General features: G+C 33.2%; 1 protein-coding gene across 4 annotated transcripts in view; it reads right to left on the bottom strand.

Moving 5' to 3' along the window:
- Positions 1-23,858, bottom strand: part of LOC110812759 (DNA topoisomerase 4 subunit B (DUF810)) — a 104,138-nt gene that overhangs the window by 27,582 nt on the left and 52,698 nt on the right. For all 4 annotated transcript variants that reach the window (XM_088217735.1, XM_088217733.1, XM_088217732.1 and 1 more), the window contains 5 exons: positions 20,585-20,656; positions 20,200-20,317; positions 4,258-4,430; positions 2,130-2,214; positions 979-1,116 (listed from right to left, as the gene is read on the bottom strand). In XM_088217735.1, coding sequence (XP_088073861.1) covers positions 979-1,116; positions 2,130-2,214; positions 4,258-4,430; positions 20,200-20,317; positions 20,585-20,656 — 586 coding nt within the window. The remainder of the gene's footprint in view (positions 1-978; positions 1,117-2,129; positions 2,215-4,257; positions 4,431-20,199; positions 20,318-20,584; positions 20,657-23,858) is intronic.

Here is a 23,858-nt window from a genome sequence, read left to right on the forward strand (position 1 = left end):
GGAATTTAAACTTTATTTTTAATTAATTTCCTATATAATTACAATTTTAATTAGGAGATTTTTATTATTTTTTTATTCACATGGCTTACCCTATAAATAGGCATCAGGTTTTCATTGTAAGCATTCAAGATTAAAATTAATAATATTGTGAGTCTAATTCAAAAGAGGTGTCTTCATTTTTTTTTAGTAAGGAGTGGATCTATGTATCAAGATAATTCCTTGTAACGTTTTTTCATTCTTCTTTTAATTTTGCGTTTTTCAGTGATTTTAGTTCCTATTATTCTTGATAAATGGTTAAGTAGGGAGAGTTTTCATAGGATCAAATTTCTTTGGTGTCTTGAATGAAATTGTGTGAGTTCCTGATTTCATTGGTTGATTTTGGATTCCGCATCAGTATGTTTATGCAAATAATCCATAAATGGATTTACAACTACTTGAAGATTCCAAAAATCAAACTTTACAACCAGTGCTCGAAGAAACAACCATAGAGTTGTGAAGTTGAATTAAAAATATTATATTAACAGCTTCATTATCATTAAGATTTCTATATAAGAGCACGTTCTCAGAGTGGTGATAAAAAACTTGCAAAATGGAAGTGTTACAGTCTCAAGGTTAGGATTTATTCATGGGCTACGTGAGTTTGGAATAAATAGAATTAGGTTTTATGGCTCACTAGAAAGACCTCTTTAATCTCTAAAGTTATGCATCCTAAAGTTCCTTTTTTTTTCCTTAAAAAATTAAAATTTTCATTCTATTGATGAGATAGCTTACATATATAAGGAAGACATTGCACTCATTTCCCAATAGAACAGCTCAATTTCCTATTTTCTTTTAATCCTAAATAACTCAACTTCATATTTTATTGTCATAAATAACCAAACTTGTTACAATCAGATTTTCTAGTCTATTTTATTCCCAAATAACTCTACGTCCTAATAGGAAGGAGCCTTAGATACAAGAAAAAGTTCATTAGCTCACCAATGAAGTCACAGATTTTGTTGATGGCAATTTTTGTAGTATCCTTGATGCTGTTGAAGGTGGTTGCAAACAGTTCATGCACTGCTTCACTATCTGTTAAGAAACCTTTCTCTAAAGTTCCTGTAGGTTCCTTCTCTCCTGGAAGGTATGAAAACTGATTAAAGTTCTCTCATACATGGAGTTGCCAATATATTTTCCACTACCATAAAATAATGACAAAGCAAAAAGAACCAAGAAGGATATTTAACTCACATGATAAAGAAAAAAGAAATTGACAAGAAAAACGCCCAACATGTTGGACATCACCTAGCGCTGATACCGTTTTCTGTAACTCTAAGTACTATTGTTATTTTTCAAGTCTACCCCCTCAGAAGTAAAGAATGTAAAAATCAGTTTTATAAATTCAGTTACATGGAAGACTAGAATCTCCTTCAAATAATAACATTCTATATATAAGTTGTAGTCCAAGTAACTGTAACATGCCCAATCAATCTGCTACTAAAACTAAGCTCATTTTGATTTGAATCGACCTATTTTTTGTTACATTTTCAATGTTCATAATTTGAGGTAAAGATCTTTGTTTTGAGTTAAAAAGTGACCAAATTTCCAGCATAAAGAATAGAGATGAAGAAGAAGAAAAAATTATGATATATAGATAGAAGAGGAAAAAAAAGATCAATATCATTGGCTTACTAGTTGAGAACATACAAAGAGAGCTACCCCTAAAGAGTAAGAATTAGAGATTTTTGAAAGAGTGCTTTTTCAACATTCTCAAAATGGAAGCCAATCTAAACGTATATGCATGATTCCTTACTTTGATAGGGTATAAGTATCTAAATTTGATATTTGTTATGTACTTGTTTACAGTTATTGCCAATAATAAGTAACGGTAACATTTTATCTCACGATATTTTCTCCACTAATAAGGGAATTGGTCTGTCTTTGCATGCTCTTTGATGAATCTACTAGAGTGGTGTTTTAAAACTATTTATTTTGTGGATTTTTGCACAAAGGTGAAACTTTTTGTCCCAGAGCTCATCATAAACCCTAGTTTGTGTTGCATCTTCTAATTCAACAAGTTAAAGAAAACAACAAAATGTCATATTGTTGGCCGGAACCATTAATTACCAAATGATACAACTGAGGCTTACCCAATCTTTTATCAGTAGATAGTCTGACAAGTGCCCAAGAATTTTGGATGCCATCTTCAACTACGCCAATCTGTTTCTGGATATACTGCAAGATTCACAAAATGATGCAGAATAAATTTTTAATATTGATCTAAAAGCTTCATTACCGATACCAAATTGGTCATTAAGATGAGAAACTTTGTATATACTATCATCTCAAAGCCACAGATACAGCTAGAAAAAAAGTTCACAACTTACGAGATGATGAAGAATTCCTTTTTAGAGCATCAAAGTCTTAAAAAGGATTAGAAATGATTCTACAGGAAAATATTCAATTCAGCATCTCCTAGAATCACATTTGCCTCAAGGGAGACTCGACTACCTCACCTTTATCTATGAATTATGATAATGAGTCATTATAGGGTTTCACGATAAAGCATATAATTGATCTTTCTATGACTTCTGGTCTCTTTGCTTTTTTTTCTCTTTGTACTTGTCTTGATGATATCTTGTTCTCCCACCTAGCATGTTTTCGCTTTCTAATATAAATTCTTCTATTATCAAATACAAGATAATTTATTTCTTTAAAAAAAAAATAATACACAAAAGCTTCCTTCTAATCTGGACATAGTTACACTAGATTCTTCCATTATTTTTAGGCTTTTATAAATCATTGCTAGACCTTTCTTAACCTTCTATGTTGGACTCTAGTTCCCACAAAAAAATTCGGGAAAATTCTCTTATATTATGCTATTATATCCCTCAACCTGGAAAGATACTTCGTATGTAATATTAACTCGTTCGTTTTATTCTATTCTAACTCAACTCATCAGCAAGAATACGTCAATGTTCTAGCCAAAATAACAAGAAAAATGAGAAAGCAACAGTTTAAATTTTGGATCATGTATGATGTAACAAGAGGATTCTAAAGTGGAGCATATTTTAATAATAAGAGATGTAATGTAGAACCAACAAAGGAAACTAAACTTTTGAGAAGCTTTACACTAAAAGGAATAAGAAAATTTAATTTCCTTTCTAGTTTTGGAATGTTTTACAATAAAGGAAAATAGGAAGATTTAATTTTTCATCCCTAAAAATTCTTGTATTTCTTTTTATTTAGCTTATTTTCCTGTTATCTACATTTTATTTAAATTTATTTTGGTGTCTATAGATAAGATACCCTAATTTAGTTGTTAAGTAAACTATTCATGACTATTATTCAAATGTTTAGATATTGTGTTGATTATTGAGATTTGAGATCTCTAAACTTTGTTCTTAATAAGATTTTCCTAAATTTTGTCTCCAAATCTCCAAGATACTTAAGAAAATTCTATTAAGAATAAAACAATATCTCAATATTTGAATAATAATCATGAAAAGTTTACTTAATAACTAAATTAGGGTACCTTATTGTAGATTTAGAGATGTATTTAATAATTTTTCTCGAGTTTCATAAAGTTGTTGTACAATCCTATTTATAATGAAAGGAGTTGTAATCCCACTATTATACAAATTATATTAAATCGGGAAATAAAGATAAGATGGCAGATTAATAGGGATAGTTGGCTTGATCCCCAAATCTCCTTTTATTCCTTAATAAGCTCGACTTCCTATATTTATTTCAAAGAAAAAAAGCTAGACTTCCTAATTAGTGCAGCAAATTCCATCAAAATCTAGGATTGGATAAGATGCCTAAAAATCAGCAAGATCCTGAAAGTTAGGGATTGGTAAGATCCCTTGAAAATCAGGGATTGAATAAGACCCCTAAAAATCAGAAAAATCTTGAAAATTGGGGATACACAAGGCACCAATATAGAATTAAAATAAGAAATATAGAAAAAGGAAAACAAGTCAAATAGAAAGAACTAGAAGAATATTTAGGAAAAGGAAATTAAATCTTCCTTTTCCTTTTACAGTAAAACTTCTTGGAACTGGAAAAGAAAATTAAAATTTTCTATTCTTTTTAGTGTAAAACTTCTGAAAATATTCAATTTTTCTTTATTGGTTTTGCATTATATTCTTATCATTGAAATCTGCTCACTTTAGAATCTTTTTGTTCTGCATCAATTTAATGAATTCAGATTTTTAACTTGGACCTGCAAAGTCAAGCAAAGCAGTATATAATTTACTCATCAAATAATGAAATCACCTGAAGAGTATTCAATCTGACGCAGAGTTTTGATATTGTCAATTCATTCAATTTATTAACTATGTTGTCATCCAAAACTGTAGACTCGAGCAATTTCTTCTTCATTACTGGCATGACTGTTTCTGTAAACCGAGTTAATGGAGGAGCCGCAGGATAAAGATAGTTCTTCTCAACTGCAATATTACAGATACTATGATTAATACCTTCTGTTAAACCTTTTACCTTTCGCACACATATATATATTAGTAGAAGAATAGACTAAAATTCCCACTATAGTATTGCTCCTGTGATTAAGTTGAAATACAAATGACATACAAAGTTTTTCTATTTTTAGAAAATATTTATATTTTCACTATGACTACGAACCTTAGTTACCGTTAGTAATTTATCTGAATCAAATAGGAAAAGATATTGGTCTTGACATAAGACAATCTCCCAATTCTTTTGCAAAACAGAGAGTTGGTCCCCAAAAATTTCATGTGACTTCTATCATATAGAGGCGATAAAAAATATTTTGCTCCAGTTACATCTTTTTTAGATAAAAAGTATGGTATGGTTCATGCATTTGTTTCCAATCACATAAGTGTGATCTGTTGGGAAATCCCTTAATTGTCTCAGTATCAGTGAATTCCTAAAATTGAGGAGATTGATCAGGAAATCCTTGTGGAGTTTTAACTTGATTTTATTTTCTGTCGTTAATTTCCTATTTTTTCTTTGTAACATACCCATGTATATTATTCTTCTCAATATATAAGAAATTCAGTTTCTCTCTAAGTCTATAAACCATAAGCTCTCTTATGGATTCTCTACTTTCATGACCGTCTATGCTGTTCTTTTTCTATTATGAAAAGAAACAACAGAATTTGCAGCCTTTTTTCCCTTACCTAAGTCGTGTCCTATTGTAGATGCATTCCTCTTTTCATGTGGTTTGTCCCTTGAAGTCACTCTAACACGAGTCTATCGTAGTGCATGACTGCTCTCGTATACACGTGCCACATAACATGCCTTCAAATACGTCTATTGTATAGTATCTCAAATCTCTTTAACTGCGGAAAAAGAACATGTAAATGTCATGGTCTCAAAATTGATTGAGTTCCATAACCATAACATGATTGTTGAATGGGCTTCATTCCATACATCAAATCTTGGATCTCTTTTCTTCAGTCTAATCCCTAGAAGATGATTCATTTTCTTCTTTCCTTCAAATAGATTGGAACAACTTCGGCCATTTCAAATAGTTATAAGCTGATGATGACTTATGACACACATTCTTACTAAAATTGAAATAGTTATAACCTGATGATCACTAATGTGAATATGTTGGAAAATTGAAGAATAGATGTGCATGGACATGATTGGGGCATTTTAAATTATATTGTTATGTTGAATTGATAAAGACCCTAGTGGTATATACATACATGTTTGTTGATTTATTTTGCAGGAGGTATATGTCCAATTCTTAGAGGAGGTGCTGTCAGATTTCATTAGAATGACAATGCAGACTAAGTTAAAATTAGCTAAATAAATTTTGTTGCATCCACAATTTGGTGGTTTGTGTTCTAACTTATCGGTTCAGGTTCCTCTTGTTTTTCTGGTGTTCTGGATATTTGAAAATATAGTTTTTAAGGGTAGTGGTACGTCAAATAAGAATAAGTCCTCATAATCATCCAATATAGTCTCTCCATGAAGATAAAGTTGATTAAAAAAGGACTTGATCTCACCAAAGGTGACACCAATGGGTGCATAAAATTTTTCGGCAGAAGCATGATGACATTTGTATCCCTTTTGTGTGGATAAGTGCACCACAAACATACACTTAATGAACCTTAGATCAAGTTTCCTCATTTGAGATTGATATAGACAAAACACTTAAAGACTCCAGGGATATGGTTGTTTGTAACTCTTACATTAGGAAAGAAGGTAGCTAAGATTTCCGTAGGACTATAAAGTTCCGATACCCTAGATTGTAACCTATTTATAAGATTGGTGACAGTCAATACAGTTTCCCCCAGTAATGTTGAGTGACTTCCTAGGTGAGGTATTGTGCTCTCCCACTTCCGGAATTTGAGTGACTTCTGATTTGGGTGGTTTAATGAAAATAATTCCATCAGACTGAGATGTTACATAAGAGATGCTATTGGTTCTTGCTGTGGTCATTCCACATTTGATCACTGGCAAAAGAAAAAAAGTTTTTTAGGTTTCATATATCTTGCTTTGATACCATGAAAGTTTGTAACTAAATTTTCTTTTTATTAAATTTTTTATTCATGATATTAATTTACAAAAACTGGATATATATACGAGAAAATTTAAGAGATTTTTAGAAAAAAACTAAATACAAAATTAGTCCCATAAAAAGAAATGATGTTTTAGTTATGAAAGTTGATTATGATTATGTTTTATTGGGAGATTCCCTAAAGATACTAATCTTTACAGAAATTAGATTTTTACAAGAAATCGGATTCCTATAGTGAAAGTAATTATGGACATTGTTGGAACAAAAGCATTTTTTGCCCCATATTGAGTTTTGATCATATTGTGGAATTGAAATAACATAACTGAATTTTGCTTTAGATTTTATCAAAAAGAGCCAAGTTACTCGAATGCAATCATCAATTAATGAAACAAACCATCTAGGTGAAGAAAATTTAGGATATTTGAGGATCCTAGATATTATTATGAATCAAAGTAAAATAAAAATTGCTTCTTTTATTGCTAGGGAGAAAATTACCCCCTTGTATTTTGCCAGTCTGCATGCTTCACAGTGTAAATTTCCGTTGTTGGAATCTTCAAATAAAGAGGGAAATGTAAACCTAATGATAAAGAGGGAAGAACGTCCTTATCTTCTGTGGCGTAACCATATCATGTCTAAAGTATAGGGGAAGGAGCAGCGTAGGGCATCTCAGGTGCATCCAAGAAATACAATCCCTTGAGTGCCTCAGTATGTTCAATCATCTTCCTTGAGTTATGGTCTAGAAATTCATAATGAGAAGAAAAAAAGTACTTTCAATTTACGTCATCCAATAGCTTGGTCAGTGATACTAAATTCGTGCATAATTTTGGAACATAGAATACATCAGTAAGAGTAAAAGTGAGTATTGATCTTTATGCTCCCAACTCTTGCTACTATGGTTAACAAACCATTAGCAGTAATTATTTTTTTATTACTTGGACAGTAGACATAGGTGTTGAAATATTTAGATGAGATGGTCATGTAGTCTGTGATTCTTGAGTGTATCCATCCAAGATAGTGCAAAAAGTTTACCTGAGGCATTTAGTCCATCTGACAGAAAACGTATCTGAATGTGCCCATAAATTTAAACCTTTAGGTTTTCCTGAGAGTCAAGACGAGTCCTGAAGTGCTTAATCTCTACCTTGAAGTCACTGCCAGCAGTCTGCTTCTCTCCTTGTTGGTTGGCCATATGTGTCTGTCCTTCATGCTTTGGAAAATTATTCTTGTACCCCTAGTATTTACTGGAGGTGGTAGGCTTTCCATGGAATTTTTAACATTTTTCTTTAGTGTATTAATTTCTTGCAGAAGGTACACCAAAGATTATCTCTATCCTTTCCACCATTTACCGGCGTATTATTGCAATTTGATGCGAGGTTTGAGCCTTCAAACTTCTAATTGGCGAGGCTCTAACATAACCCATCTCCCACACCCTTTTGCAACTATAAGGGATATTACTTCATTTAGTAAAGGCATTTCATGATCTCCCACGAGCTGAACTCTTAGCTAATTATATTCTGTAATTAAAAACTGCCATAATATTGGTATTCTCTATCATTCTCAACAAATTTCTTCAGTACGGTCGCATGTTTGCTGCAATCCATAGTGAGACAGGGATACTGGTCTACTTCTCACCACCAGCCTTTCAGGAAACTGAAATATTCCGTCATTTATTTGCTTCCTTGCTTTGTAGACCAAGTTCTGATTGTTAAATCATATATTTGAGTTGCGTTTTTAACCTTCGAGTATGTTTCCTTGTCGGCTTCCTAAATCTCTCTTGCATGGAGTAAGAACATGCAGGAATCACGGGGAGCATTGAATTCTAGAGCCATACAATTATAATTGAGTCTTCTCCACAAGTATTAAATTGTGGGTTCCCAGATTTTGCTCTGGTGCCCAAAAAGAAACCGATTTTCTGTTCCTCTTTTTGGATTGTAGGAATTAGTTGCGACTACTTCAAGTAATTTTATCTATAGACAGCTTGAATTGGCTGGAATTCTAGTTGATTGTTCCAAGTTTGCCATGTTGGGGTTTGCCCTAGTTGCTTAGGCCATAACCTCCGACACGATAAAAAATTTCTGGTAAGACAGACTGGCTTGATAGAGGTAAAACCAGAAACAACCAAGTTGAATAAAGTCTCAAGTGGCTAGGTGGTTATGTCAAAAATGGTTTTATGTGTGTTTTATGAACATTACAATTCTATATATAAGTTTTATAAGATGTGTTGATATAAATATTTTGTTACCTAAATTTCCGTGATTTTTTTTCCTATATAACGCTACTATTAATTTTTTCCATAATGATATAATTATTTAGAATCTTTATTATAAGAAAAATTTTCTTATTGGTACTTAAAAATTCTTATGTATATATATGAGAAATTTGTAACACTTACAAGTAGTGATAAATAAAGAATAAATATTTTTTCCAAATATTTACATGGTATCAAAGAAGAATAAGGTTATTTTAGAGTTTTTATTTTAAAGTTATTTCAAACCCTAGAATCTTCTCAACACCCACTGAAACGGAGTAATAATCTCACCGGCAGCCTGCCGCCCTACTTCGGTGACTTTCTCCGCCATACCAGACCTGCCTACTCTGCTCAAGTGCGGCTGTTCACATTGCCCATCATGCGCAGCCTTCTAGTTCACGTCGTTTTTCTTTTCAGCTCTCTGGTTCGTGCTTTGCACTGTCGTTCACGCAGCCCACTGGTTTGCGTCATCCCCTTGCAGCCTTCTGGTTTTGCACATCAGCTTTTGGGGCACGTTAAAAGCTTCACAGATCGGGTTTTTTGGTTTATGGTTTCTTGAGTCTGTTCGGTTTCCTCCGCCGCACGACCTGGTGTTTAGCTTTCACGCGGCTGCGTGCAAGATACTTCAGTTTGCACACGGACAGCTTTGCAGATTTGGCTTCGCCGCCCAACTCGATCTGGTTTCTAGGTTCCACGTGGCCGCCTGCTCTCTGCCTTCTCAGTTGTCCGTTGTCGCACCTTCTCCCGAAAGAGTTTTCTTCCGTTCGTGTATTGTTGCACCTGGATCACCAGCTGTTTTTTTTTTTTTTTGGATTGCGACCAGGTCTGGCTCTCTTCTCAGATTTGGTTGTGATTCCGGTAATATTCTCCTATCTTGTAACATTTTTTTTCGACCTTTTCTGCGTGGTGCTGATTAGGAGGTGCGTTATATCCCTGTGAGATATATTACTAAGTATTATTTTTTGTTATGATACTCAAAAATAATATAAACAAAAAAGGTGATTGTTCCCAATTCTGATAACCCATCACTACAAATTAATTCCGTCAAGTTTGATGAAATTAATTGTCTTATCTGGTCTAAATCCTATTTATTGTTTATCAAAATTAGAAGTTTACAAGATTATATTACTAGTAATGTGAAAAAATAAAAAATCAGTAGTTTGAAATATAACAAATGAGACTCTGAAAACTCATTGGTCATGTCTTGACTTATTAACTTCATGCAAGCTCACATTGTCTGAACATATCTGTTGCTTAACAATGCAACAAAAATATAGAATGCAGTGTCTCTTATATACTCACAAGTGGATAATGATACTCAAATTTATAAACTCCAAAATATGCTTCACAGCACAAAATAAGAAGAGTTGACTATTTCTCAATATTTTTTTGAACTTAATGGATTATGACAGAAACTCGATTACTATCAGGATGTTCAGACAGGTTGCCCAAGGGATGTTGTCAAATTTTAGAAAATAATAGAAAAAGAGCGGATTTATGATTTCCTATCTGGTTTTAATACCGAATATGATCAGATACGGGTCCAGATACTTGGCAAGAATCCCCTTCCTTCATTAGAAAAAAACTTATTCTTATGTTTAGTAAGAAAAAAGTAGAAGAATTGTCATGTTCCACATAGAACTAGTTGAGAAAGCTAAATTAATTGTTCAATCTAATCACTTCAAAGACCAACGGAATGATATGACTACTGTGACAATCCGAGACACACTAAGGAAACTTGCTGAAAATTGCATAGCCGACCTACTAGAGGTCGTGGGGGAAGAAAATGTGGACTTATGAGAGCTCAAGCAAACTTGTTTGAGAAAAGTGAAGTACCTGACACACCAAAAGTTAAAAAATTTTCCATTGAAGAGATTCAAAATCTGAAGCGCATTCTGTCTCAACTTAACTCTTCAACGACTATAGTGCATCACATATAATAAAATCAGGTATTCATTATCTTACTCTTATTTCCACTCATGATATTTGGATTATAAACTCTGAAGCTAACAGATATATGACAGATTCTTCTACTGAATTTCTAACCTAGTTTTCTTATATTAAAGGAGGAAATGTCCGTATAGCATATGAGTCATACACTCCTATGTTTGAAACAAATTCCATTAATTATATCTCGACTATTACACTGTATTTAATTTTACATGTGTCTAGTTTTCTTAATAGTCTTTAATCTATTAGTGCTATTGCTAGATACTTAAATTGTAAAATTGAATTTTTTCTGATTATTGAATCTTTCAGAATCTTCGAACAGGGAAGAAGAGTAACACTGGTAAACTGCAGCATGACTTATATGTCTTAACAAGAAGTCAGAACCTAAATGGAAACCAAGCTACCATTGATAACAAGGAAGTCAATCTGGAAATATTACAATGGCACTGGTGGTTGGTCATTCTTTTTTTATTTTACAAAAATTATATCCTAATTTGTTTAAAGAGAAGTTTTATTAATTTTTTATTTTGTGATGCATGTGAATTTACTAAACATAAAATAAGCACTTATCATTTGAGTAATAATAGAAATTTTACTCCTTTTATAACTATTCATTATGATGTGTGAGTACTTATTCAGAATACTTATTTATCTGGTCACCGATAGTTTGTTACTTTTATTGATTGTTGTATTCAATTGACATGGATTTACTTGTTGAAAGTAAAAAAATGATGTATTTTCATCTTTCAATTATTTCATAAAATGATATGTACACAATTTGATACTAAACTTAAGGTTCTGAGAACTAACAATGTTACAAAATATATTAATAGCAAGTTTCGTACTTAATTGGAGTCAAATGAGATAATTCATCAGACAAATTATGCTTACACCAGTGAATAAAATAGGGTTGCTGAAAGAAAAAATAGATACATTCTGAAGATAGCTTGATCACTAATCTTCACCATGCAACTAACTAAAAGTCATTGGAGAGATGTAATTCTCTCAGCTGCCTACCTTATTAATAGAATATCTTTATGAGTTCTTGATTTTACAAGTTCTCTGGAGGTTTTAAAAGATACAAATTTCTATACTGTTTCCCCAAAAGTGTTTTGATGTGTCTACTTTATCCATACTAGAAATGTAAACAAGCTAGAACCTAGAGTTTTCAAGTGTGTATTTGTTGGATATTCTAAAACTCAAAAAAATTACAAGTGTTATCATCCACCGTCTAAAAAATACTTTATGACTATAAATATTACGTTTAGAGAATCTGAACTATACTTCAGCTCTACTCCAACACCTCTTCAGGGGGAGAGTGAAATGGAATAGGTGATGTCCAATTGCGTAACTCTTGACAATCATATTCAGAGGGAGAATTTTATGTCAGAAAATCTTATTTAAAAAGAAAATGTTGAACGACTGAATAAATTGGACCTAAAGAGATATTCAATGAGAGATAAGACAAAATTATGCAGTTTATCTCATGTCAAAAATCTTTTTTACTTATTGAAGATATTAATGAGTCATCTTTATCTTGTGAATTATTTAATAAATCCATTACTCTTAAAAAATGAATAAGAACTTGCACTAAGCATCATATGGTTAACTTTGTTTTTTATGACTCTCTTTCTCCCTCCTGTAGAGTCTTTATCTTATATGTTTCCTCTGTGTCTATTCCACAGGAATGAAGAGAAGGTCTAAGAGATTCCAAATGGAAGGAAACAATGATTGAAAAAATGAAAGCATTGATTAAAAATAAAACATGAGAGCTTGTTTCAACCCCACAAGGAAAGAAGATGGTTGGTTACAAGTGGGTATTCACTGTAAAACACAAAGTAGATGGGTCGATTGAAAAATAAAAAACTAAACTAGTGGAGTTAACTACCAGGAAACATTCGCACCTGTCGCAAAAATAAACACAATCAGAATATTACTATCCTGCGCTACTAATCTTGATTGGGATTTACACTAATTTGATGTAAAAAATATCTTCCTTCGTGAGGAGTTAAAAGATAAGGTATACATGAAAATTTCACCTCAATTTGAAGATAAAAAAACACAAGAGAATGTTTACAAATTAAAGGACTTGTATGAATTGAAGTAGTCTCCAAAAACATAGTTTGAAAGATTCAGAAGAGTTATGATTTCTTTTGGATATCAGCAAAACAATGCTGATCATACCCTATTTATAAAGTATTGTGAGGGTATGATCACTTTTCTCATTGTTTATGTAGATGATATTGTGGTGACTAAAGATGATACAAAGGAAATGATTTGATTAAAGGGACTTCTTTTTCGAGAATTTGAAATCAAGAATTTTTAAAAATTACAGTACTTCTTGTGAATTGAAGTTGCCAAATCTAATAAAGCAATTTTCATATCTCAAAAAAAGTATATCCTAAATTTACTAGAAGAGTTTGGTATGATGAGTTACAAGCCACTTGAATCCTCTATTGAAAGTAATCACAAATTACAAGCAGATAATAGTACATCAATTGACATTAGGAGATATCAAAGATTAGTTAGAAGACTCATTTATCTCTCATATACCTTACCAAATATAGCATATGCAGTTAGCCTGATGAGTCAGTACATGCATGATCCTCACAAGACTCATTTATATGTCATTTTTCAAATACTATGATATCTGAAATCTGCACCAACAAAAAATTTACTTTTTTCCATAAATGACCACCTTAAGATAAAAACATTTACAGATAGCGATTGGATTATATCTCCTAATGCTAGAAAGTCAACTACCAGTTACTATATATTCGTTGAAGGCAACTTGGTTACATGAAAGAACAAGAAGCAGAGTGTAATTGCCGGTTCTAATGCTGAAACAAAATATAAAGCAATGCCTCAAGGGGTATGTAAATTATTATGAGTGTAAAAACTAATGAAGGAATTAAAATTGTTTAAAAAAAAAAGTCTATCATTGTTTTATAACAATAAAACAGCTATTAGTATAACTCAAAATCCAATTCAACATGATTAGACGAAATACATTAAGATTGATCGTCACTTCATAAAAGAAAAAGTAATTGATGGCTACTTATGTTTACATCATGTGTCTTCTAGCAATCAAGTGACAGATATTTTCGGTAAAGAACTCTGCAACAAAAATCCTCAAAACTTGATATGCAAGTTGGGCATGTGTGATATCTTTGCACTAACTTGAGGGAGATTGTTGACACAAATATTTTATTACCTAAAGGATTGTGATATTTTTTCCTATATAGTCCTATCATTAATCCTACCATTAATTTTTTCCATAATGATATAATTATTTAAAATCTCTAGTTTAAGAAAAATTTTCTTATTTGTACTTATATATATATGAATCATTTGTAACACTTAAAAGTAGTTATAAAAAAAGAGTAAATATTTTTCCTAAATTTCTATAGGACGTAAAAGAAATAAAAAATAAATTATAGTTATTTACAAATGGTGTGATTTAGCCTTATACCATTTACCGAATTTGCCATTTGTTTAACACTCCTCAAGTTGGGAAATAAATGTCCATCTCTATCTTGCCAATAAGAGTTTCAAATGTTAAATTGCTTAAGTCTTTAATTAATACATTTGTCAGTTGGGAATTGGTGGGCATATATGGGGTATGTATTAGTCCGTTGTTAAGTTTTACTTGTATAAAATGCCTATTGATCTCAATATGTTTGATCCAATTGTCTTATATCGAATTATGAGTAATGCTTATGACCAATTTATTGTCATAGTATAGGCGCACATGGTTTTCCCACTTAATTATAAGATCTTCTAAGATTCTTTTTATCTATAATAATTTACATATTCTTGTGTTATTACTCAAAATTCTAATTCTGCACTTGATCTCACAACTACATTTGATTTTTACTTCTCAAGGTGACTAAGTTGCCCCCAAGGAAGATACAGTATCCTATGATAGATCTTCTATCTATGACTGACTTTGTATAATCTGCACCAGTATAAACTTCTATGAATAATTTATCACTCTTCCTAGATATAATGCATTTTTTAGGTGACTCTTTAAGATAATACAAATAATCTATAGGCGACTTGCAAGTGTATTTCTTTGAACTGCATATGAATTGACTTATAACACTCGTTGCATGTGGGGATAGCTATATATAGTATATATCTATATCAATCTCCCAACTAATCTCTAATATATTTCCTTATTTATTAGTGTATTTTATCTTGTCATTTCTAATATGCGAGTTAAGATCAATAGAAGTGCTACTTGGTTTGCATGTTAACTTGCTAATACCATTCAACAGGTCATAAATATACTTCTACTGAAAAATAAAAATCTAGCATTTTGAGTGGTGATTTCAATTGACAAAAAATACTTCAATTTAACAAGTGTTTTGATTTCAAATTCTTTTATCAGACACTATTTTATTATCAAATTCCTTTCTCATTATCTTCTATTACAATAATGTCATTAATGTATACTAGAAAAACTGTAACTTCCTCTATCTCTGAACGTTTTTTATGAACAGAGTATAATCTCCTTGATCCTGCTTAAATCCCAGATCCACCATTACCCTTGTGAACCTACAAAACGATGCTCTTAGCGACTACTTCAATCTGCACAAAGTCTTATTTAGCTTATATATCTATGAGTTTGCTTCTCCATCAAATCTTAATGAAATATCTATGTAGGTTTCTTCTTCTAAATTTTCATGCAAGAAGATTTTCTTTTCACATTATATCATTGTAGTTGCCAATCAAAGTGAGCAACTAATGACAACAAGATTCGCACAGTGTTCATCTTGACTACTGGTGCAAAAATGTCTTGGTAATCAATCTCATATGTTTGTGTACAACCATTTGCCACCAATCTTGTTTTATATTTCTCAATTATTATATCTGCTTTATATGTGATAGTAAAAATCCATTTGAATTCCACTGATTTTTTACATTTGGGTAGATCCACCTATTCATAATGCTTTAGATTGTGTCAATAATAGATTAATTATTTAAACTTTTGAAAATTTTTTATGGAACAAAGAGCACTTATTAAATGACACAAACGGCAAGATAGGATAAAAGATGTTTTTATGCATTATTTGTACTTTTATGAACTATAATAAGTATATCATTATCAGATTATATAGGTTTTTTGAGACTTAACTCAATTTCAGGATTAAGGATGGATTCTTGGATCGACTTAGACTCAGTATTTGGCATCTTCTACACCTTATGAAACTAAGGGTCTAGTATAATCTTTTAAGTATATGAATTTTTTATATTGATGGTGTTGAGGTGTTTGGTAAAAGGTTGTGTGGTAAATATAGTAGGAAAAACCTATTAAGAATTTCATATCCTTATCTTCTAATACAGGTTCCCTTGAAAATAAGGTTGGGTAAAGTAAAATTTTTATTTCATAAATGTAATATTTGCAAACACATAAAATTTTTGGGCAGACAGATAGTAATATTTGTACTCGTTTTGAAAGTAGTATCCCACAAATACACATTTAATGGCTTAAGGATCAAGTTTCTCTCTTTGATGGAAATGAATATGAACAAAGATAACACATTCAAATATGCGAGGGACTAGATGAGTTGTGACACAATGCTTCGTAAAATTTTTGAAGTGATTTAAAAGACTTTTGAAGTGCTTTAGAAGACTTTTGAAGTCAAAAACACTAATGGGCAGGAGGTTAATAATGTAGATGGCAGTAAGGGTTGCATGTCTGGATGGACTGCACGTGTGACCGAGTCCAATGCTATGCATGGCTAGATTAGGCAAACTAGACTTGGCAATGAATGCCAGTCTTGGTGGAGATGGCCAGAGACAAGGGTTGTGGTGGCCGACAATGAAAACTGATCCCTTTAAAGTTCTCTTATTTCGGTAAAAGAGGCCGAATAGGATTTGTAAAAGAGTTTAGAATTTTTTAACCTAAAACTCTCATCATGTCAAGAATGGTTTAATGAGTATTCTAGTGAATAGTACACGTCTATATATAGGTTTTCTGGGATGAAAAAAAAATACACAATAAATTATAATTTATTATAAAAGGTGTAATTTACCTTTTCTTTAACATGCTACTGGTTGAGGAGCAGCCGAAGCAGGTGCAATAGGAGGTCAGGTGTGTGGCTGGCAAGCATGCAGCTGGATGGCAGGCACATGGCTGGGTGGCTTACGCACAGCAGGGTGGGTTGCTAGGTGGCAGTGCATGGCTGGGGGCCTTGCCCAAGGTTGGTTGCACGGCCGGTTACTAGGTGTGGATGTGCAACTAGGTGAGATTCGCGGCTACTCTAGCGCACAACTATAAAAAGCAGTGGCTAGAGCAGCTGAGCTTTTGTTGGTGGCCGGCTATGAAGGGCAATGGTGGTGATGGTGGCGGGTTATAAAGGCTGACCTCTTTTACCTTTAGGGTTCTCTTATTTTGGTAATGGAGGCCGAATAAGATTTGTAAAAGAGTTTAGGATTTCTCAACTTAAAACTATGATCATGTCAAGAATGGTTTAATGAGTAGAGAATATTTCAAATCTATATATACGTTTTCTATTATGAAAAAGGAAATAAACAAATTACAATTAATTATAAAATGTGTAATTTACCTTTTCTTTAACGTGCTACTGGTTAAGGAGTGGTGGAGCAGGCGCAATAAGAGGTTAGGTGTGTGGCTGGCAAGCATGCAGCTGGATTTGTAGGCGCATGGCTGGGTGGCTGATGCACAGCTGGGTGGGCAGCTAGGTGGCCAGTGCACGGCTGGGGGGCTTGCACATGGTTGGTTGTATGGCCGTTGCTAGGGGTGTATGTAGGACTAGGCAAGATGCGCGGTTACGCTGGCACACAACTATAGGAAGCAGTGGCTAGAGCAGCCGAGCTTTGTTGGTGGCCGGCTATGAAGGTCAGCAATGGTGGTGATGGTGGCGGGTTATAAAGACTGACTTCTTTTAGGGTTTTTTGTTTTTCTTATTTTTATAATGAAGACCAATTAAAGTTTATAAAATGGAGTTAAGAGTATTTTTCCTAAAATTTTGATATCATATGGAAGAATGAATATTTTTATTATTGAGTATAGAGCCTTATCTATACATACTTTTGTGAACAATAAAAGAAAACATGCAATTTATTATATTTGTAAATATTTTATTAATATATCATTTACCCTAATTACACTTGGTAACAGTTCTTGACAGTCTGTCCTTGTTTTTTCCTTTTCGTACAGTAGTGGTGCAATACTCTTAATTTTAGGGAGAGTTCTGCTGCATTCACAATAAGGCCACATAGGTGGACGAACCAAGGATAAACAGGAGTATCTTTATCAACCTCTTATTTTTCCTTTTTCTTTAATATAAAAGTAAATTTTATTGAGATTGGTAAAAAAGAACTACAGTACTGGAGAATAAGACATCCTCCTCCATAAACCATGCAGAAAATAGAAGAAACGTGAACACAATTCTCCATATGAAAATAATTGTTACATTGCAGATTGACGAGGATGCCTAACGACTTGTCCCAGAGATGAATATATCATGAACTTGGGCAAATTCTCATATGGTACTTCTTGGCAACCCCTAAATGCGAACAAAGGAATGAATTTTAAAATGCTACAGAAGCTTTACAAAATGATTCTTAGTCACTATCAACATTTAATTTCTCTTCTAATCAAATAGATATCACTGCATACAATCAAACAAGAGTAACGCCTAAAGGCCTAAGACCTGCTACGGTCTTGGTGGCTTTAAACCGACATATTCCTTAACACTAGTCTTAGCCCTAATTTGGGATCATGACATCACACAAAGATCTGAAGAGAGAACACGAATAAACCTCGAACTAGCTATTCATCATTAGTTCAAAGTTTCTTCAGAAAGCTACCTAAGCAAAAACCTTAACCTTAGAGGGAAGTTTCACCTTCTAGAAATAGCTAGTAGCTACAACTATAGATGAGATGAATGAAGAAAGATTTGCAACTGTAAATACCCAAAGGATTAAGAGTCCAAACTCTATCACTAGTCTGAGAATAATGAATGCAAGGTCCAAGCAAAAGAATCAAAGATGATATGTTGGTAGATTCTCAGTCATTGAGGTTGCAAAAGAAGTGCATATACAGAGAATGATTTCTCTCAAAACAAAGAACCTATTAATCAAAATATTGTGATACAAGGAGAGATTACAGAGATGATGAAAGCAACAAGACAAAGAAAGAAATTCTTAAGCATCTTTTACTTGAATCAATTTGGCTACTTAAGAACTTGTGAAAATCTCTTAGACATGAGAACTAAGAAAGAGACTCTTAAGCATCACAAATAAGATTCAATTACATCAAAATAACTGACATATTTGAGGAAATTCTCATGATAATCTAGTCAATACAAGCTTGATTTCAAAAGTAATATTTCAATAGTATTTATAGTGCTTAAACATAAAATTTCAATCCATTAAAGAATCCTAAAGAAAACTTAATACTCAGAGAAACTATACTCTAAATAAAATCCTAAAGCTACTAAAATCCTGATCTTGTCCATAACTGTGAATAAACTGTAAATCATATAGAAATAGAATTCCTATTATCTGTAACTTATAATCATTTGAATGGGCATCATTGCTTACTGTAGGTTAGATCAGTCAAAATATACCTTACTGAACAAGTAAATATTGACATTTGATTGATTCTGCATTAACATAAAATTTGATCCTTGCCAACAAGAGCATTATTGTGTGAGTTTACGACGGAACCAAATGGGATGTAATGTTCTTGATATGTGCATCCATCTTAGTTATCTAAGGAAATATGTAAATATATCAAGAATCCCAGAACTATGCTCATGTAGTTTCTCTGTTGCATTGTTTAGGTCCTACATGATAAGCAATTAGTTACACAATACCTTTTTGGATCGAACCAACATATAAGAGCGGATATGACGGCTATGCAAAAGCAACAGGAGCAATTACTAACCTATGTGTTTCTTGGAAAGATTAAAACGATATTTTGAGCCTAAGCTCACTAATTTTACAAAAGAAGAACTTGTTCTTCTTACTAAAATCTATGCACTGTTTGTGTGATCTACCTCTAAGGATATCTGTATGAGTTTCTTGAGATCCTAGCATTAATAACTCATCCTTGATCGTCAAAGTAAGAGGTAAAGTTCAAGGAAGAGAAGCTGACGCAGACAAGATGCCTGAGGTGGCCATGGTAGAGATGCACCAGGAAATTGCTCTCACTGTGCCAATGATGAGGCTACATCTTCGACAACTTATATAAATTTTGAGATTCTGCAACCATCCCCCTCGGTCACCATCCTTTTAAGAATCAAAACAAGGGGAGAAAAGATAGAATCATTTTAAGGTCCTCAAGAGGAAGTCTTCACACGAGTGCCAAACCCCACAAGAAAGAAAAATAAATGTAACGGCCCAACAACTAAAAGCTTCCAAGAGTTTCATTCAATTGTTTACTAAGGTAGCTACAACTTTAAAATTCCAAAGCAGCAAAAAGCATAATTTAAATGCAACCACAGATACAGCGGAGAAAACATATGGAGTTTACCTAACTGTTTTCGAACTCTCAGCAGATAGGCATCTAAGCTATGGTAAACTATAGATAGAAGAGCTTGTAAATGTGTGATATTCACAGGGAGGTTCAAGCCAAAGAACTGATCCACTGTCTGCAAATTAACGGAAATGTAGAAATGTGAAAAAACATCATCATAGGAAACTCAATAATAAAAACGAATGAAACAAAGTAATTTTCCTAGAAAATGGCAAGAACAAGGCTGATCGACTTCATCCTTGTACAAGGGCAAGAAAGAAGGTTTCAAACAACTTTGCAAAGCGGTCTCGATCTTAACTATTGGCAAGGCTACGTGGATTGTAATTCAGCTTGAACCATTCTTTGAAGGATCTCTAATAGTTTACCAGGAGAAATGCCATACCTCTTCTATAATCCTAAAAACTTCAACTATTGATGCTGCCTGTTTTTGCTGAAATGACAAAGGATCCCAATCCTGCATATTACAAAAAATCCCAAAAATTTAGCTGCACAGTGATAGGACAAAGGCATTCATCCTTTATAATCAGACGTTAGAGTCTTAATTTGTTCAATTAAACCCAATTATGTTTAAAAGATCTTTCTAACTTCTTCCATTTTAAAACAATGGAGAAATGGTGTCAATTTGGTCAACAAGAGATATTCAAAGCAACTATCGTGGAAAAGTTGTGGGATTTTAATAACAACTGATCACAAAAGTGTCTGGGGAAAATAATATAAACTGTGATGTGTATCATTAATTACATGCACCAAGGGGGTGCAAAACCTATATACAAAGGTTCTAATGTTCATTTTCTCCACAACATTGTTTTGGGGCAATATTTTAGGAGTGTGAAATGTCTCACAACCCCTTCTTTCAAAACCTAGGAACTCCTAACTCAGTGCTTTCCTCCTGATGTAGGACAAAAAAAGTTTGACCACAAAATTTACAGGAAGTTTATTAAGAACTAAATTGGAGATCTCATATCTTAAATAAACTTATTAACACAATGTTTGTACAATCCTATGAATAGAACATGCAACACATATTTTAGGATACTCTATCTATAGATATTAAAATACGATCAACATAAAAAATTTTAAATCTACCTGAAAAACTATTGAGTAGAAAAACAAGTTAGTTGATTGAATAATAACCTACCACATAGAATAAGTAAATATAATCTTAACCAAAAAGGAAATGATAACCTCACACTAGTAATAAGCCTAAAGGTAATAGTTCCTAAATAAGCTAGCCTTAGAAATACATAAATATTATAATTACATGAGTATCTTTTAGTATTGAAATATGTCCAGTTTATAATCTTCTTAATCTGCACATTTTACCCACTTGGTGAGAACTCAACCTTGAGTTTTAAAATGTCGAAGTAGAATGACAATTGAAACTGAAACTTGCCTTCCTAACATTTGAAACTTGTTAAACATAAGATTTTCATGAGCAAAAGAAAAAATGCTACCAAAATCATGAATTCTGAAAGAGCAATGAAACAATTAGGCATGAGAAAATCAAGAAATGGAAGAGTCACCAAACTCTTATTATTGATATTGGTTGAAAACTAAAATTTGTCTTCCAAACAATTGAAACTTGTGAAACTTAAGATTGTCATGAGTAAAAGAAAAAATTACTTCCAAAATCATGGATCCGGAAGAGCAATAAAACAATTAGGCATGAGAAAATCTAGAAATGGAAGAACCACCAAACTCTTCTTGTTGATATTGGTTGCAAAAAAAAAAATTATTTTACTCTCTTCATTCAAGGCTTCTTTCACAATCATAGAGCAAAAATCAAGTAGAAAATGTATGTTTTGGGCAATATCATAGCTTGCTACTAAATTAGAAAATCCATCGCTAGGTAACTTAACATGAGTGATAGGAATTATAACATCTTCTACAATCTCTTTCCTCAATTACAACATTTGACGTTTAAACTTTCAAGATCATTGTTTAATTCTTGATCACTAAGTTGTAGCACTTTCATAGAATTTTATTCACTCTCCAGTTTATTCAACTTGTCATCCTTTACTTGATCATCATGTTTTACTGGACTTCCAAATATGTGAGGCTCTTCTGTGACAAAAAATCTTAGATTTTCTTGAACTGAGTGCCTTTCAATCATCTTTTTCAAACATGTTAATCTCTTTTTTTTTTTGATAAAAGAAGACTTTACTGAGAATGAGACATATGTCAAGATATTAAGGCTAAAAAGGAAAAATTACAAACAATGAGCAAAAAGTCTTTTTGCAGAACATTTAGGGTCATAGTTTCTTTTACCAATAGAGTCTGTCGTCACCATCTTGCGACCGCCGCTGGGGCCAAAAACGGCCTTGTGATCCTCACCGCAAACACTGTTGTTTAAGCCTAGAAAAGACTATATTTTATCTTTGTATGCATCGAGGAAAAAGAATAAGAAATACTTCTCAATTTTCCCTCTTTGTTTCTCTTCTCCTCCTCTCTTCTTCTCTCCTCTCTTTTTCTCTCCTTCTTTCTTTCTCAAATCAGATAGACATGACAAAGACATCTGACAAAGTGGTATTACAGAAGGAACTGGCCGAGTCCTTCGTCGGAGTCGTAACTTGTATTCGGTCAAAAGGGAAGGCAATGATGGTGGCCGAGCTGGAGAATCCTAAAACGCTCGAACTCACTGTGAAGGACGTCAATCATAAACTTTCTTCCTTTATAGAAAATTTCAACAGTTGAACATTATCATGGATTGGCTCCGCAGGATGCCCACAGAAGACTGGTCGAAGCTGCCAGTGGATGCGTGGGAGGAGGGAGATTGCTTCCCTCCCGAGCAATGCAAATTGCTTAAGGTTCCGAACATCCTCGGAAGACCGTCCGAAGCCAGCGACAAATGCGTGCTCGTAGGGAGGTCTGCTTCCCGTCCTAAGCGGCACAATTGGCTTAGGGTTTTCACACCTTATGAAGACTGGTATGCTTGAGAAAAACTGAGCCAAATTTGTGGAAGAGGTGGACTGAATTGGCCTGACCTGACTCGACCCGATTTGACCCCACCTAATCCAGTGATGAACCGAACGGGCGCAATGGAGCCCCTAGACCCGACCGGCCCACCCGTCACGCTTCCCTAAATCAGTTCAACTCGACCTATCTCACCTCTTAAGGTGAAACTTCCTCTTTTGAAGGGGTAAACTCTCGTGGGTGGGTTAGAAGATATAAAAAATACTTTGTAATCCACAACACTCCTGACGAGCAAAAGGTATAGATTGCATCTTTATATTTGAGAGAAGATAATGAATGGCATTATGAGTGGCTAGCCAAATTTGATACCATCTATAGTGAGTATTTTATTTGTAAATTCGTGGGACCATTGCGAAACGTTTGATAGAAAAGTTCAACAAATTATCTCAAACACGTATTGTTCTCGCCTATCAAGAATAATTTGAACACTACTCTCTCATGGATGCAGATAACTCCGCTCTTTCGAAAAAATTCTTTACATCCAGTTTCATCAATGGTCTCAAACCGGAACTATAACCAATGATAAGACTACTCAAGTCTCGCACACTTAATCAAGCCCTTGAACAACCCTTACTCCAAAAACAATATATGATAGAAATGTCTCGAAGTTCATATTTTGTTGGCAAAATTGACAAAATTTCAAACGAATCTGAAACAAAAATTTATGATCAACCGCCTCGAGC

This window comes from Carica papaya, chromosome 4 (assembly GCF_054855325.1).
Source record: "Carica papaya isolate Zhongbai chromosome 4, ASM5485532v1, whole genome shotgun sequence".
Lineage (NCBI taxonomy): Eukaryota > Viridiplantae > Streptophyta > Magnoliopsida > Brassicales > Caricaceae > Carica > Carica papaya.